Source organism: Zosterops lateralis (genome assembly GCF_965231275.1).
Source record: "Zosterops lateralis genome assembly, chromosome: 29".
NCBI lineage: Eukaryota > Metazoa > Chordata > Aves > Passeriformes > Zosteropidae > Zosterops > Zosterops lateralis.
The window spans coordinates 3234670-3250609 of record NC_139789.1 but is presented as its reverse complement, the minus strand read 5'-3'; the positions used below and the strand labels follow the sequence as shown (position 1 = coordinate 3250609).

At 60.5% G+C, this 15940-nt stretch overlaps 1 protein-coding gene across 2 annotated transcripts; it reads right to left on the bottom strand.

Annotated features, from left to right (window-relative positions):
* Nucleotides 1-68: 68 nt before the first annotated feature.
* On the bottom strand, nucleotides 69-14608 carry ARHGAP45 (Rho GTPase activating protein 45). Of its 2 annotated transcripts, none has more exons than XM_083879879.1 (23): nucleotides 14456-14608; nucleotides 12429-12756; nucleotides 11247-11393; nucleotides 10164-10248; nucleotides 10006-10078; nucleotides 9694-9772; nucleotides 9365-9502; nucleotides 9091-9155; nucleotides 8738-8848; nucleotides 8404-8484; nucleotides 8035-8217; nucleotides 7733-7870; nucleotides 7297-7487; nucleotides 6883-7019; nucleotides 6470-6547; nucleotides 6139-6234; nucleotides 5750-5913; nucleotides 5350-5538; nucleotides 4873-5010; nucleotides 2926-3164; nucleotides 2444-2702; nucleotides 2241-2325; nucleotides 69-2072 (listed from the first exon to the last, which is right to left on the bottom strand). In XM_083879879.1, exons 1-23 carry the CDS (start codon nucleotides 14543-14545, stop codon nucleotides 1759-1761), a joined length of 3408 nt encoding a protein of 1135 aa, XP_083736005.1. In that variant the 5' UTR covers nucleotides 14546-14608; the 3' UTR covers nucleotides 69-1758. The 2 variants fall into 2 exon arrangements, with proteins under 2 accessions (XP_083736005.1, XP_083736004.1); XM_083879878.1 differs by lacking the exon at nucleotides 14456-14608 and adding an exon at nucleotides 13708-13877.
* Nucleotides 14609-15940: the final 1332 nt, after the last annotated feature.

The window sequence follows — 15940 nt, the reverse complement described above, 5'->3', positions numbered from 1 at the left end:
ATTTGGCCTCCTGCTGCTGGGGGAGCCTGGAAGACCCTGATCCCCAGGACAAACACAGGTCAGGACACACTGCTTTTATTGGTTTTTTGGGAGCTTGTCAACGGGAACAGAGCAAGGCAGCATCATCCAGCGGCACAGGCTGTATACAAACAGAAAATCAACGCAACCAGGAGGGAGCTGCCACTATGGGAAGCTTAAGCGCAGCTTTAGCCCCTTCTCTCACTCACACTCACCCTCACCCTCATCATCCTCACCCACCCTCACACACACGCGGTACCGCCGTGGCAGCAGCATTCCTACATCCTCCTGCTGCCCTGGAAAAATCCAACCATCCTGTGGAAGAGCTGGAGGGCACAACAAATCCTGGGCGTCTCCAGCGCTTCCCTGGCTCAGTTCCAAACCTGTGAGTTAACCTGGGTTTATGTACCTTTGCTGAGATGGGTTCTCCATCGACTTCAGAGGGCTCAAACCTCCTGTCCATTGCTTGGTTCTGCAGTACCAAGGTGTCTGAGAGCCCCCCCAGCACCACCTGGTCTGTCTCCCACAAGCAGGAGAACAAAAAGAAAGGCTCTCAGCTCATTCCAAGCTAACACTCTACTTGATTCTCTGTACTTCAGTGCAGGAAAGTCTCATAGCTTTAAAAAATACAAAAACCGTATTGGCTTTAGTCCCTTTGCCAGCAGAGGTAGTGGAGTCATGTTGAAGGCGTTGGCTTATATCTTTACGGAAAATGAAGCTCAAAATTACACTGACTGGGGCTGGGGCTGGATCCAGGCCGTGGTGGCCCTAAGGAAGAGGAAAACTTTGTCCCCATGGGGACCTGCCCCTTGCCCAGTTAGTTGCGGACTTGCAGTGCAGCTTTTTGGAGCTGAAATAACTGTACGACCAAACCCTGCGAGTTCAGCAGGGCACAGGATACTGCAGCCAGGCAAATCTGCCCTGAGGCTGTCCACAGCCTGTGGCTGCTCTTTGTATGGCTCCCACCAAGGTGAGAAAATGCCCACCAATCCAAATACCTGTCAATCCAAGCAGCAATGCAGATACCATCAGCTGGGCCAGAACCACACAGTGCTGAAGTTCAGGAAATCCATCCTGAACTCTAGTTCAGTCAGATGCCAGTGAGGGATGTCCCCTGAGATCCTGGCAGATAGCACAGCCCCAAAGCCAAGCCTGGCTTGGGGTGAGATGGTGCAGGGGCTTCACCCCAACCCCAGGGCTGCTCTGGCTGTGTCCCTGTCCCAGTGAGCTGCCTCCAGTTCCGTCTGTCCCTGTGGTGCCATTCTCTTGTCCATCTGGAGTGAGTGTTGTCCTCATGTCACCCCTGGCAGCCTTGGCTCCCTTCCAGCCTCAGCCATCAGGGATGACCAGGTCCTTCGACTCATCCAACCTCAATCTCATAGCACAGGTGTGGGATTCAGGAGCACAGCAAAAATAAAACACCTGGCACAGGCACAGCCCTGGGTTCCTTCCCAATCCTGAAAAAGTGGAGGGTCTGCCCAGACTCAGCTCCCTCCAGGCAAGGTCCTTCATGGCCCTGGCGGAGCCAGGGGTCCCAGCAGGCTGTGACCCCGTTCCCTGGCCGGGCACCAAGGGGCTCAGGGGTTTTGTGTGAAAGCTCCAGCAGGGCTCACCTGCAGCTGACACACCAAACCCTCCCTGGGCTGCCACGTGTCCCTTCCACCCCTCCAAATTCCAGTTTCCAGCGTCTGGGCAGCCTCTGGGATTTGCCCCTTTGTCCATCCCAGTGTCCATAGTGGCTTAGATGAGCCGGGGCTGCAGCTCGTGGCTGCCGCGGCCCCGAGGGCTGCCAGGCTGGTTTGTGGCTGGGCTGTGGCTCTCAGGTTGTTCCTCCCCGTCGCTTTGCTCATCCCCAGGGCTGCTGCAGCGGGGAGCAGAGCCCTCTGCATCCGACTGGCCCACGCTGCAGCTCCGGCTCCGCAGCCCCTCACTCCCCTCATCGTAGAAAGGAACCTCCTCAGTGCTGGTCTCACTCCCCTGCTTGGTCAGGTGTGTCCGTGGCTCTGCGCTGTCCTCCAGCTCTGAGTCAGAGTCCACGGAGCGGTCACCGGACTCTGTGGGACAGAGGAGTTCTGTGCCACCCTCCAGCCCAGCACTGTGGCATCAGCAGGAGCTTCATGCAACAAACCCAGGGTCCCTGGGGCAGGGGATGGGTCTGTGTGCCCTCCGTGCCTCCCAAGGGACCTGCAACCCACCAGGAACCCCCAGAGCCTCTCACTGACCTGCGAGGGAGTCAGCACTGAAAGCCAAATTCCCCTTCTCTGAAGGCAGCTCCAGGTAGGGGCTGGTGCCAAGAGGAGCCACAGTCTGGGAGGGAACAGGAGTGGTGGTGAGGGCACAGAGGAGAGTTCTCACTCCCCCAGAGTTGACTCCAGGGAAGGTTCATGGAACATCTCCTGAGGGCCCCCTCTCCCTGGGTTCCTACCCGCTCAGCACCACTGGCCTCCTCCTCTGTGCTGCCTGAGCCGTGTCTGCCCGGCTCAACCAGTGCCACGTCCTTGTGCTCGAAGATGGTGGGGTAGAAGATGATGAGTGCCTCAATGATCCGAGCTTGGTGGGGATAATCCACCAGTGAGGACAAGGAAATTGTGGCATCTATGGGCCTGGGGCGCATCAGTGTTGGCCCAAAGACAATGCCCAGGTTGCCTGAGGTCATCTTGTTGTCCTGTTCCACTTCCATGATCCTGGATGGGAGGGGGAGGAACAGCTTGTGAGAACAATGAGGGAGAGGAGTGGATGGGCAGGGCTGGGGGAGATGCTGGGCTGGAGCACTTGACCCTCAGGATGGGGAAGAGAAGCAGCTGCAACCATGGACCCTCCTCCTGGAGGCTGCACTCACCTCCCCACCCCAGGGGAGAAAGGGAAGGTGCCCAGCAGCCACACAGGCTCTGGCCATGCCCCTCTCACCTCCTCAGGTGCTGCAGGAGGTACTGGAGCGTGGCCATGTTCTCAGAGGGGAGCTCCTTCAGCAGCTCCCTCAGCTTCAGCACCAGGCTCAGCACCACCTGGTCGGTGTCAGCTCCTCTGTCCACCAGCTCGGGGCCCCCCTTCCCACCCCGGCCCTTGGCCTCTCCGCCCTGCAGGCTCTCCTTGGCCAGCCCCATCAGCTCGTTGTACAGCCTGAAGGGCATGAGGGGCTCTGGCAGCTGCAAGGAAAAGAGAAGAGAAGACGTGATCCTGGTCCTGGGAGCAGCTCCCACCTCCACCAGACCTGGACCTGTGCCGAGCTGCTGAGCTGGCGACACCTGGGGCATTTCTACAGTGAGAAACATCCCTGGAAGTGCTCGAGGCCAGCTTGGAGAGGGCTTGGAGCACTTTTAACATCCATTTCAGAATTCCATCCATTCCAGGTCCAGAGTCTGTGACCTGCAGTGCCTCAAACCTCTCCCCGGAGGGGATATTTATTTATCCATCTCCTGGAGCGTGTCAATCCAGCCTCATTAGCCTCTGGCCAAGGAACACTTGTGAAGTTCAAGCCAAAAGCAGTGTTTGATCCTCCCGGGGTGTTCCCTGCTGGGTTGAGATGTAGGGATTCCCTTTTTTTCCTGGAAAATCCCTGTCTGGAGTGGGCCCAGCTGGAGGTTCCCCAGCGGACATGGGGTGGCTGGAAAGAGGACAGAGATGGGTTGTTCTGGGTGGGGGAGGCAGGATGTGAAGGGCACAGGATGTGAAGGGCTCAGCCTGCAGCAGAGGTGGGGCTGTAGCAGGGGAAGCTCTGCTTTGAAGTTTGTGTGAAGCAGACAGAGCTGGTGTTGACTGCTGGGTGTTTCACAGGCTGGGGATTCTTTCAGAGCGCCCTCAACGGATGTTTTGGGGGCTGGCTGCTCTCAGCAGAGCAGGTTCCCTCCATCCACCCCTTTATAGAAGAAGTTTAACCCTTTTCTCTGCGGCAAGGTTGGGGGCAGGTTGGGGCTCAGCACTGATTCCCCCTCTCTTTCCACTCCACTTGTCTTTGGAGAAACCATGGAGGCCACTGAGGGTCCTTGACTCCTGATGTGCAGGAGCCCAAGGACATCCCTGTGAGGTAACACAGAGCTGCCCTTCAGGGGGCGCTACAGAAAAAAGGCAGCACAAAGAGTTAAACCCACAGCTGCCTGTGAAGCAGAAGCAGCTTCCTCTGTGCTCTGCCTTGCGGTGGTAGTTGTGGGAGGATGTGGGTGACAGTATTTTCAACGACAGTTTGAGTACTCGGTGAGGAGTTCTGAGGCTGAGCACATCCTGGGGTGGCCCGAGAGGCAGAGACCTTACTGAGCCCACCCCAGGGTGATCCCAGGGGCAGAGACCCTCCTGAGCCCACTTCAAGGTGACCTCAGGGGCAGAGACCCCCCCCTAAACCCACCTCAGGGTGATCCAAGGGACAGAGACCCCACTGAGCCCACCATGGGGTGACCCCAGGGGCAGGAACCCTACTGAGCCCACCATGGGGTGACCTCAGGGGTAGAGACCCCACTAAACCCACCCCAGGATGACTCCAGGGGCAGAGCCCACCCCATGGGGATGTGACTCAACCCCCTACAGGGTGACCTTTGCTGGCCCCTTCCCTTTTTGGGTAGCCAGTTCCCCAATTGGAAGGGGTGGAGCGTTCCTTGTTTGGTGCCTGGTTATGTTGCTGTTCTGTGGCTGTGACCGCAGTGACGTGTGTGGGATGAGCTGGGGGGGGTCACTGTGGCCCCATCTGCAGTCACTGAGCCCAACTTGTGCAGAATTCTTGCTGCCAGGTTGATTCCTCTGCCCAACTCTGTAGACTCAATATTTTCTGAGATTGTGAAGAGCTAGCTCCTCTCAAGCTCAGAAAATATTGAGTATACACAACTCCCCTCCTTCCCCTGCCATGAGGCACCACCAGCACCTCACCTGTCTCAGGTAGAGCTTCAGGACATTGCTGATGTCATGGGGGGAGGCCTGAGACAGCTCCACCAGCTCCTTCCCATTCTCAAAGGCCTGGCAAAGCTTCTCCACGCGGGTCTTGACACCGTTAACTCGGTAGATGCCCTGTGAAAGACAGAAAAGCGGAGCTGAAGAGAGGGGAGAGGTTCCTCTTCATGTTTGCATGGGACAGTGAGCTGTGTACTCCCGCCCTCTCCTTTTGGAGTGGCAAATCCCTCTGGGAAATCATTTTGGGAGATCTCCTTCCAGCTCAGTCATTCCTGCTTCATAGGAAAGCAGGAGAGGTGATTTTCCAAAGGCAGAGTTTGGGGTATCTGTGCCAAACTCATCCCTGGCTCCCTGCCCTATGGAAATCTGAAGTTGAGCCTGTTGGTTTTCCAGAGGATCCTTCCAAGGGCCTGCAGCTCAGCCAGCTGAGGAGGAGGAGAGGGAAGTGTCAGTCACCTTTGTTTTCAGGGCCCGCTTCTCGATCTCCGAAATGCATTTCTTGACAATGAAGGGGATCCCATCCGGGCTGCCCCGAGATGCCTTCGTGAAGTCCTGCCCAAAGAGCTGCAGCTTCCCTTGGAGCTTCTTGTGCCCACACTGGATGGCCAAGGTCTCCAGGCACTTCTTGTGGCAGGCCAGGTAGCACTGGAAGAGAAGAGGGGAACACGTGGAGGTGAGGGGCAGCTACAGAGACACCAGGCACTGCTCAGAGCATGGTGGGAGACAGGAAAAATACCCTGGGGATGCTGCAGCACCAAGGAAAAGCACCATTTTTCACCAGGAACCCTCCCCACAGAAGTAATGCCCTCCTGACCATGGTCAGAGCTGGATTCCACCCCCAGTTCTCCCAGCTCACCTCCTCACACTCAGCTCCTTGGAAGTACACGTAGCTGTTGCACTCCCGACATTTGGAAGGGGCACGGAGCTTCCTCAGCCGATGGGTCTGGGCAGCCTTGGACAAACCAACATTCCGGAAGGGCCCTGTGGGAGCTGCCAGCTCCGGGGTGATCCCATTGATGCCTATGGAAAAGGACATGTGAGGTCAGGCACAGCTTGAGCAGGACTGTCACTGTCACTGGTCTAAGCAGGGCTCATCCCTCAGGAAAGGCGGGGCAGCTGGGGACACCTCCAGCAATTGTTGGGTTTGCCTGCAGAACTACTGAATTTAGGGAAAACAGCCTGCAGGGAGCTCTGCTGTGGTGGGGGCTGTGGCAGCAGCACTGTCCCCTCCACCCTGTCACCTACTCTGCTCAAAGGGAGTGGTGGTCCCTTCCTTCTCCTCCACCTCCTCACTGGAGGATGCAGTGCCGTTGGATGACAGCCTCTGGAGCTTGAATTCACCTGTCCAAGGAGAACCCACAGAGCAGTCAATCACCTGCAAAGCTGCTTCTCTTCTGAGAGCTCACCCCATTCCATCAAATCCCACCCAGTCCCACTGGAGACTGGGCTCAGCACGGTCATTTACAACAGTGTTCTCACAAGGCAGGTGAAACAGGGGATGGTTCTGCCTAACTGGGAACCTCTGGGTTTAGATGGGCTGTGCTGGGAGGGGCTCCTGGGCTGCTCCCATATCTACCTGCATTGGAATCCAGGCTGCTGTCAGCATCAGCGACAGTGGTTGGCCAGGATTTATGGACCTGGTGTCCCCTCCCACCTGCAGAGAGAACACACAGTCCGTTGGGATTGCTCTCTGTGTTCGGGAGGGAACGGCTGGAGAACAGCCTGGATGCCAGGAGAAACTGGAATGACTTTGGGAAGCTGCTGGTGGGGTTTGGTGCCTCCAGCAAGGAAAGGGGAGATGGGAAGATGGGCAATGGTTTGTTAGGGAGCAAAATGCCATGGATCTGATTTAGTGTCCTTCAGGAAATCCAGTTTTGGGAGGTTCCCAGCCTGTCCTGCTCCTGCCAGCAAAGCCCCTCGTACCCTGGGGGTCCCACTCTGCTCCTGCCTGGGGGGACATGGGGCAGAACTCTGGGTCTCCAGACTCACCTCTTCTCTCAGCCCCTCCAGCCCCACTTGGCGACTCCTTGGCTCCTGCTGCTCCCTCCGAGCCAGCCCCAGCCCCCTCTGCACTCGAGAACTCGCTGGCATTGAAGCTGCCCTTCCGTGCCCGAGTAAAGGGAGACCTGGAGGGGAACAGGGAATGTGGATGGGAAAGAAGGAAGGACACTCAGAAACTTTATCCACAACTGCCATCCACCACTCTTGGGAATCACAGTCTCCTAAATACCCAACAGCCTGTCTCATCCACTGAAGGACAAGAGAGCAGTTCCCAGCAGGAGCTGCCTTCAGGAATGCTGAAAGCATCCTGCCTCCTGCAGGAGAGCGTGGGTGGCGGGAGATAATGAAGTGAACACGACTGAACTGGAGCATTACCCAGGAGTGAACCCTCTTCTCCCTTACCAGGCACTGTGGGACACGTAGGGCTCGAAGTCGTACTGGACGTCGGGCTCGTCGCCGCGCTGCAGCTGCCGGACGTGGGACGCGTACTGCTGGCCCGGGTCGTACAGCTTGCTGCTCTCACACAGAGTCTGGTAGTTCACAGGCAGCGGTGCTGTCTGCATGTGCATGAGCTGGTAGAAGGAGATGGTGACCTAAAAGTGACGTGGAGAGGGACAGATGTGAGCTTGGCGGGCTGGCATGTGAGGAGTGCCAGGTTAGGTGGGAAATCAGGAGAACAAAGCAGCGCTTTTCTGAGTATGAGGGAGAGGGGAGCTCTGCATCCACCTAAATGCCCTCTGGAATAGGGGCAGCTCTGCTGGAAGGCAGCTCTGAGCTCTCCAGGGCAGGGCACAGCCACCTCCTGCCCTGGGGACACCCCAGCCCAGCCCTAACTCACCGACTTGATGACCTGGTCAGTCTGTTTGATCACTTCATGGATCTGCCGCAGGCAATTCACCTTGGTGTCCTCCAGCTCCTGCTTCTGTGTGTTTGCATCGGCCACACAGGTGCGATACGTGGCCATGGCCTCCTCTGCCTGAGAGTTGGGAGAGCAAGGGATGGGAATAGCTCAGAGGTGAGGAGAATAAGAACAGCCCCTTAGACCCTGTTTGTCCAGGGATTCCTGAGGATTACTTGACCCCATATGGCTCAGGGCACAGCAGAAGCATGGAGGCTCCTCCAGAGCTGTCACCCCCTTACTTTGTTCTTGGCTTCCTCTTCCAACCGCCTCTTCTTGTCCAGGGTTTTGGTGGTGATGCTGCTGGTTGTATTTTGCTGCTGCTCCTCCTCTGCTTTCACTGCCACTTGTTTGGCCTTGTCGTGCTCCTCGCTGCGCTGCATGTACGTCTGCTTGGCCTTGCGCAGGTTCGCCTCCGCCTCTTGCTGCCAGAGGGAGAGCCAGGGTGAGGATGGAGCCCAACAAGGGGGTCACCAGCTTCTGCCAGGGTCCCCCAGCACAGCAGAGGCATCCAACACAGTTCTGGAGAAGGGCAGGGTGCCCAGCACCCTCAGAGGAGCTGTCACGAGTTGCTCCAGGCTGTGGTTGGGAGCACAAACCCAGTCACTCACCAGTTTCCTCTGTGCCCGGTGCCACTGCTCCTTGATCTCCTTCCTGCGTTTCTCGTGTTCCAGGCGTCTCAGCACCAGTGGCTGCATGGGGAGGAACAGCCCCATGATGAGCTGAGCACTCCTGCTCTGCCCTGGCCAAGACTTTGCATGGAGAAGTGCCCTGTGGTGGTCACTATCACTCCCAGGACAGGTCACAGGCACTGTTTTGTGCCAGGGATGAAAATCCACAGCCTGGATTGTGCTGGATGCAGTTTCCCTCTGGACTGAGCTAAAGAAGAGCCACCTCTGCAACACCAGGACCTCCAGCCCCGGGAAGGACCTCCTGTCCCCTCACCTGGAGGATGGTTTGTTGCTGCAGGGTGTTGGCTGCCTGCAGAACTGAGGAGCTGTGGTCCATGTCCTGATCCAGGGCCAGCAGATAGATGGACAGGAAGGGCATGTTGGTCTGGGGAGAGGGAAAACACATCTCCCTGAGTCCCAGCACCCAGGGTGAGCCCAAGGAGATGCATCCTTCACAGAGGAAGAGCCAGAGGCAAGGTAAGGCTGAATATCCTGAATTTCTCCAGATAGAGCTCTGGAGAGGTCCCCCCATGTCTTCTCAAGCTGGGGCATATGGAATGGGCTCTCCAGGGCTGCTGGCTCCCAATCCAGCCTGGCACTGGGGGCTTCAGGTACCTGGAGACTTACCTCCTGACTGATGGTTTGCTTGCAGCTGTTTGCCATCTTCTGGAGCATTTTGGCAAAGTCCGCCTCTGGAAGGAAAAGGTTGAAAGTGAAAAGACACACGAGACACCGGGATTTCCCTGGTGGAACCCAATCTCCTTATGAAAAATTAATCAGGAACTTGAGGAGTGAGGTTCCCACTGCCCTGGCAGCATCGGCCTCCTCCAGGAGGGACCTCAACTTGTCCTTTAGCTCAGCCCTGCTCCAGAAGGGACCCAACTGCTGTCCCCCCACTCACCCAGCGTGGTCTTTTTCTCCATGTATCCACTCAGGTCCTTCATGTACTTGGAGATGGTTTTGGCGTACTGGAGGGCAGCGTCCATGCCCCCCTCACAGCGCTGCAGCATCACATCCACTTCCTCTGCTGGAGGACGGGCTGTGGAGGGATGGACACCCCGTGAGCTTCCAGTGCAAACACCCCCACCTCTGTGCCAGCCCCAGTGCCACCAGCTCTGCTGCCTTTCCCCAGCTAAGGAGTCAGGTGTGGCTCAGGATGGCAGCGATGACGGGGAAGGTGCAAGTTCCTGCACAGACCCCAAACCCTGCACCCAAACTCATCCTGCCTACCTGTGTCGTAGCTGTCCATGCCTGAGGGCACTCCATCTCCTCCAGACCCAGGAGTCCCCCCGTAGAGGCTCTCCATAGTCTGGGAATTAGGAAAGAAGGAACTGGTCAGCCAAGAGGATGGGGAGCAGCTGGAGCTGCTGGAGCCTTTTGGCCCCTGCTGGAAGTCAGCTGTGCCCAGGAGCTAATGGTACTGTCACTGGAGCAACAACACCGTCCCCTGGGCTCACACCAGAGCTGAGGGGAGCAGCCAGAGCCCTGTGTGATCCTGAGCCCCACGTGGTGAGAGCATCCAGGTATCCGGGCATCGCTCACCTGGTTCTGATCGCTGGGTGGAATGGAGAGGATGGTGCTGCTGTCCACCTCCCCCATGAGGAACTCGGACACCCTGTGGGGAGAGGAGCACGGCTGGGTTCAGCACAGGGACAGTGACACAGGCTGTCCCCAGGGGATGGCTGCCCAAACTCCCTTACGTGCTGCTGAAGGACACGGCGATGGTCTCCACGGCCTTCTCAAACTCCCGCCTGTCCGCCTCATTGCTGGATTCGTAGTTGAAACCTGGAGGTGAGGAAATGTGGGAGCCCTGTTGCCACAAGCAGCCGGCCCTGTCTCAGCAGAAAGATGTGCCAGTTCATGCTGGTACCAGGTGGGGCTTTAGGGCTGGGGAAGGGGCTGGGGTGAATCAAGGGAGCAGTGGGAAGGATCGTCCCTATGGATGATGGATTTTTCCAGCACTGTCGTTTCCCCCTCCTTCTTCCCAGGACTGACGTTCCTGACAGCATCCCTTGGCTCCTGTTTCTGTTTATTCCCGTTACTCAGGGCTGCTGGAAAAGTGCTGCTGGACCTGTTCCACTGCCTGCCCTGCCTCATGGCTCCTCCAGAGCCCTCTCCAAACAGGATGAACTCCTCCAGGAGGGCTTTTACCGCAGTCAAACAAGAAACCACCACCACCAGCAGGAACTGGGGCCAAGAGCACTTGGCAGGTTCCCACACTGTGGGACACCAGCAGCCAGGGCTCCTGGGCACACCCCGTGTCAGCTCTTTGGGATGGGGAGGGGTCTGCTCCAAGCCCACTCCCTCCCAACCCCATGTGGGACCAGCCTCATGGCAGCTCTCCTGCCATCCTGTCCCCTGTGGTTGCTCTTGGGTCCAACAGCAGGAAGCTGTGGGTGACTCAGAAGGTTGTGCTATGCCTGTGGTAGGTGCAGCCACCTCCTAGCCGTGGGTGACAGCAGTGGGAGGTGGTGCCCAGCTGGGATTTGACCTCCCAGACCCCACTCCATAAACAGAGAGGCTGCCAGGAGCAGGATCTGATTATTTCAGTGTTTTTCCTGTGGCTGTGCCTGGAAACCCCCAGGCAGGATCTGTAATTTCTGAACACTACATCACCCTTAAAGCTGAACCACAACCAAGAGGCAGATGATCCTTTTGCCCTCTCCACCAGTCCATGGGGCAGCTCCACTCCTGGCAGCCCCTGCATGGGCTCCCCAATTCCCCCCCATCCCACCATGGGGCAGGAAGGGAGCAGGACAGAGCTCCCAGCCCCACTGTCTCACCCTTGACTTTGGAGATGAGGGTCCCAGCAGCTGTCAGGGTTTCCAGGGTGTTGAGCAGTGGGTACTTGATGATGACCTGGCGCAGGATGCGCAGGGTTTCACCCAGGCACTCGTGGGCCAGCGACTGCTGCTGGGGCTCCTTGGGGTCTGCAAGAGAGGGGGGCTGAGATGCTGCATCCTCATCCCACGTCCCTGCCCTGTGTCCCTCCACTGTTTACCTCCCAGCCACCCCCTGCCAGCCACCTCCCAGGCAGGGACCTGCCATCTCCCAGACCACGCAGCAAACCCCCCCTGGCCTCGGGGTTTCCCAGGACTGGCATGGTCACATCCTGCTTGTCCATCACCTCCCCACAGCCGTGGTGTCTCCTGCCCAGCCTGTTGTTGGCCAGGGGGCAGTCTGACCTTTGAGGCATTTTTTCCTCCGTAGTAACTTTTTCCCTTGAAAGCAGTTCGGGAATTTCCTCCATTTCCTTCCCTCCCTCCTGCCGGATGGACGCTCCCAGCCGGGAGGGATGGGCCTGGTCCAGCCAGGCTTGCTGCATCCCATAGGTTACCCCCAGGACCCTCCCTTCTGCGGGCTCCAGTCGCCAGCCCAGGGGTCTGGTCAGGACCCCACAGTGCAGGGCTAGGGCTGCAGACTGACAGCCTGGTTAGGAAGTGAGGAACCTCCCTCAAGGAAGCACAGGGATGGGGCATCAACACCACTGCCCAGCCAGGCAAAGCCCCTTCCCCATCCCAGCCCTCAGCTCAGGGTTGGGAAGGGGTTTCTGCAAAACCAGGACATGATGTCATATACCCCCAGACCACGGGATAGATGCATTCCCTGTGTTCCCTCGGGCAAGGAGAGCCACTTGTGAATCTGCAGACCACCCAGCCCCTCCTGCTGGCCGCCCTGGTGGGCTGGGGGGCCATGCCAGGCACCCTGCGGGGATTGGGGAGCCCTGGCAGTCGGCTGGCACCGCTGTGCTGTAAACAGGAAAACGGGCGGATGAAAATAGCTCGCGCAGGAAGCCGCGTTATCCTGGCTCTGAGCTCCACTCACCCACCATTCACCCACCACCTCTGACTGTGGCTGCACCGTCCCCTGGGGGTCCTGGTGTCCTCTGGCCCAGGCAGAGACCCCCACCCACGGGTGTGTCTGTGCCAGGGTGCTGTGGTGTCTGGCACAGGGTGGGCACTCACCATCACGCAGCACCATGTCCCGCAGCTTCTCCAGGGCATCAGCAAAGCGAGCGACGTCCGCCAGCAGCTGGGAGATGTCCTCGGGGTCGATGAAGGGACTGTCCCCACCCTCCATGGGGCTGTAGGACATGGGGGTCTTGTGGCCCTTGGTCCCGGCGCGGGGTGGGGCGGGCAGGGAGAAGCCGGCGGCGCTGGCATGGCGGCTCAGGCTGGTGGGGCGCTTCAGGGTGCCCACGGCGCTGGGGCTGCTGCTGAGCTTGGCACTGGCTGCGGGCAGCTCCCCCACGCTGGAGCCCGGTGCCTCCAGGCAATCCTTGCGGGAGAGGTCCTGGGGAGGAGGGTGAGTGTGAGGGCACAGCGTGGAAGGGAGGGAAGCACCCCAGGAGCCTCCATACCGCCATGCTGAGGAACAAGCTGTTTTGCCTCGGGGGGCTGGTGCCAGACCCTGCTGCTGTGTCGTGCCTCAGTTTCCCCAGCTATGGGTCCCCTTTGGGGACCATCTTGGGAGAGTGGGCAGGGTCTGGGCGCTCACTGGCTGCCCCCACCAGCCCCTGCCAGCTCCTGTGGGTCCGTGTTTGTCATGAGGGGCACACAGTGATGGTGTGGGTGACACGTTCACCCCAGAACCAAAGTGATGGGACTGCCCATCCCAGGGGGCTGGGGACCCAAACACTGCAAAATGGCAGCAGGATCCGGCCCGCCTATCTCTTCCTCTTTTTCAGCTGCTCCCCTGCTGGGGGAGGAGGCAGAGACAGGGACACCTCCCAGGCTGTTTTGGGGGCTTTGCAGGTATTTTACAGATGGAGGAAGCCCCAAATTTCTTGCGCTAAAATTGCACTGAGAGAGGGGCTGGTACTGGAACTGTTCAGAGCTGTGCACGGCTTGAGAGCCACACACCCAGCGAGAGTCCCTGGGCTGGGGAGGGGACCCTGCAGCCCCTCAACCCCCCCATCAGCTCCCACCAGAGACCCCCGGGAAACACCGCGACACGAACGCGCGGGGTCTGAGCATCCCCGGCCGGGCGAGGCCGGAAGTGTTTTCAGCACCAGCAGCGCAGCCACGGAGCGCTGAGAGAGAGCACGAGGCTTCCGCGGGCGAGGGCGAACGGGGGAACCGTCCCCACGGGGGGCCAAACCACCGCGGGGCTGCGATGAGGCAGAACAACCTCCACCCCAAAACTCCTGTGGCCACCCCAGCCCTGTCTCGGTCCTCCCGAGTTGCAGCGGCCCCGGCACCCCCATCCCTCCCTCCGGGCGCCCCGGGGTGCCCCCGGCCGTACCGTCAGCCTCACTGCGGGCGTGCGGGGCAGCGAGTCCAGGGAGCGCTGGGGCGGGTGGGCTCTGCCCGCCGCCGCCGCCGAGGGGCTGTAGCTTTTCCTGCCCGCAGCCCGGCCAAGCATCCCGCTGGCCGCCACCCATGGGCCCCTCTCCCGGGAGGTCGGGACGGGGATGGGGACGGGTGTCCCCCGCTAAGGAGCCGCGGGTGGGCTCCGGGTCGCCGTCGGGCGCATCGCGCCAGCCCCGGTGTGGCCCCGGCCCCGGGAGTGGGGCGCAGGCGCGGGGCGGGCAGTGCGGGGTGCGCCGGGGAGCCCCGGCCGGTGGCGTTTCCTCCTGGCCCCTCCGGCACCGGAGGAGGGGAGGAGGAGGGGGGTCCACACGTCAATAAATAAATATTCGGCAGAGCCGAGGCACCGCGGTTGGCCGAGCCTCCTGCGGTCGCCCCGCTCTCATCCTGGTCCCCAGGGATGTTTGTGATCTCTCTGTCCTTCCCAAAGCCTCGGCCAGAGCCCCCCCATTTCCTCTGTTTCCCTTCCTGCCCTCCCGCCACCCTCGGCGGCTGCTCCGTCACCTTCATCCGAACTAAATTTCCCCCGCCGCCCCAGCCCCGTGAGTGGGGCTCTTTCTCGTTTCTCTCCTCTCCCACAGAGCTCCTGGACGTCTCCAGGGCCCCATTGCCGCCCTGTGGCTCTAGAGCCGTTCCCTGGGCGCTGCTGCCCCTACACCCCCCCTCACCGGGGTCTCACTCACCGGCAGGGTCTGCGGGACGGGGCTGCCCGCCCGGCTCTTCTTGGAGATGGAGGGGGTTTTTATCAGCTCCCGCTTCTTCCGGGAGAACATTGTTCCCGGGGCCCGAGGCGCTGCCCTCAGCCCCTCTCTCGGCCCGGTTCCTCCCGGCGCCGGTCACATTCGCGGGGCGCAGTGTCAGGAGGGCGCGTGTGACGCCGCCTCGTTTCCTCAATCGCCTTCGGAGCCCGACGTGAAACAGGAAAAGCCGAACGCGCACCCAGGCGCGAGGCCGGGCCGGGGGGCACCCTGCCTGCCCTGCGGGGTTACGGGGGGCAGCGGGACCCCGGCATTTATGGGATGTTTGAGAGGTGTCAGTGCTGCAGTCCGGGCTTAACTTAGCCCGGAGGGGTGGGGGCTGAGCCCCACTCGGTGCTGTCCCCCGGGACTCCACCCTCGGGAGTTCAGCCTGTTTGGGGGGGTCCATCCGTCCAGCGAGGACAAGCTCCACCCCCCTGGGGGCCCCAGGTGTGGGGTTCAGTGTGATGGGGGCTCTGGGCTCCCACTCTTGGGGTGCCCCTGCCATTGCCCATCCGTGGGCTCGGTGCTGTGCGGGGCCCTGCCCTCTGGGGTCACAGCCCTGTCCTCTGTCCCCCCACCCCTCCCCACAGTCCCACCCGGGACTCTCCCACCCACGGGGCATCGCGACCTCACAAGGGGATTATCCGGGGGACACCGGGATAAACAAACCCCTGGTGAGGGCCGGGCCGGGCCGGGCTCTGCGGGGAGACCCCCGGGCGCTGCCCACGGGCTGCTCGGGCCGGCTGCCAGCGCCAAGGGCAATCGGGGGGTGATGGGGTCCCCTCCGCTTCACCCGGGACCTCCCTGCGGGGCCGGGCCGGGCCGGGCCCTCTGGCGTGGAACTTATGGCGGCCCCGTGGGGACACGGGCACGGGGAGAGGCGGGGCAAGGGGAATGGGACGGGGATGGTGGAGGTCTGTGAGGTGCGGGGACGAGGGAAGGCGTACGTGTGTGCCCTGCGTGTGTGCGTGACCGTGCGTGCACGCGGGCAGGTGCGAGTGAATGTGTGAGTGAGTGAAAGTGTGAGTGAAAATGTGAGTGCGTGTGCAAGATAGCGCCCGTGGGTCGGGGGTGCGTGTGGGGCGTGTGTGTGTGTGTTTGTGTGTGTGTTTTGTGTGTGTGGGGGGTGCCCACAGCCATGTACAGGGATGCACACGCGTGTGCCCTGTGTGTGTCTGTGCCCGGGACGTGTGTGTGCCCTGTGCCCCCGTGCCCGGGACGGCTCCAGTCCCACCCCTCGCTCCCCTGACTCCGGCGCCCCTCGGTGTTTCCCAGGTCCCACTGTCGGGGTTCGGGACCCTCCCCTCGATCCGGCCGCTCCTGCCCTTATTTGGACATTTTGCCCCGTCCAATCAAGGCGGGGGGGCCGGGCCGGGACCCGCCCCCGCCCCGCCCGAGCCCTCTCCGGTACCGGCCCCGCTCCCCGCT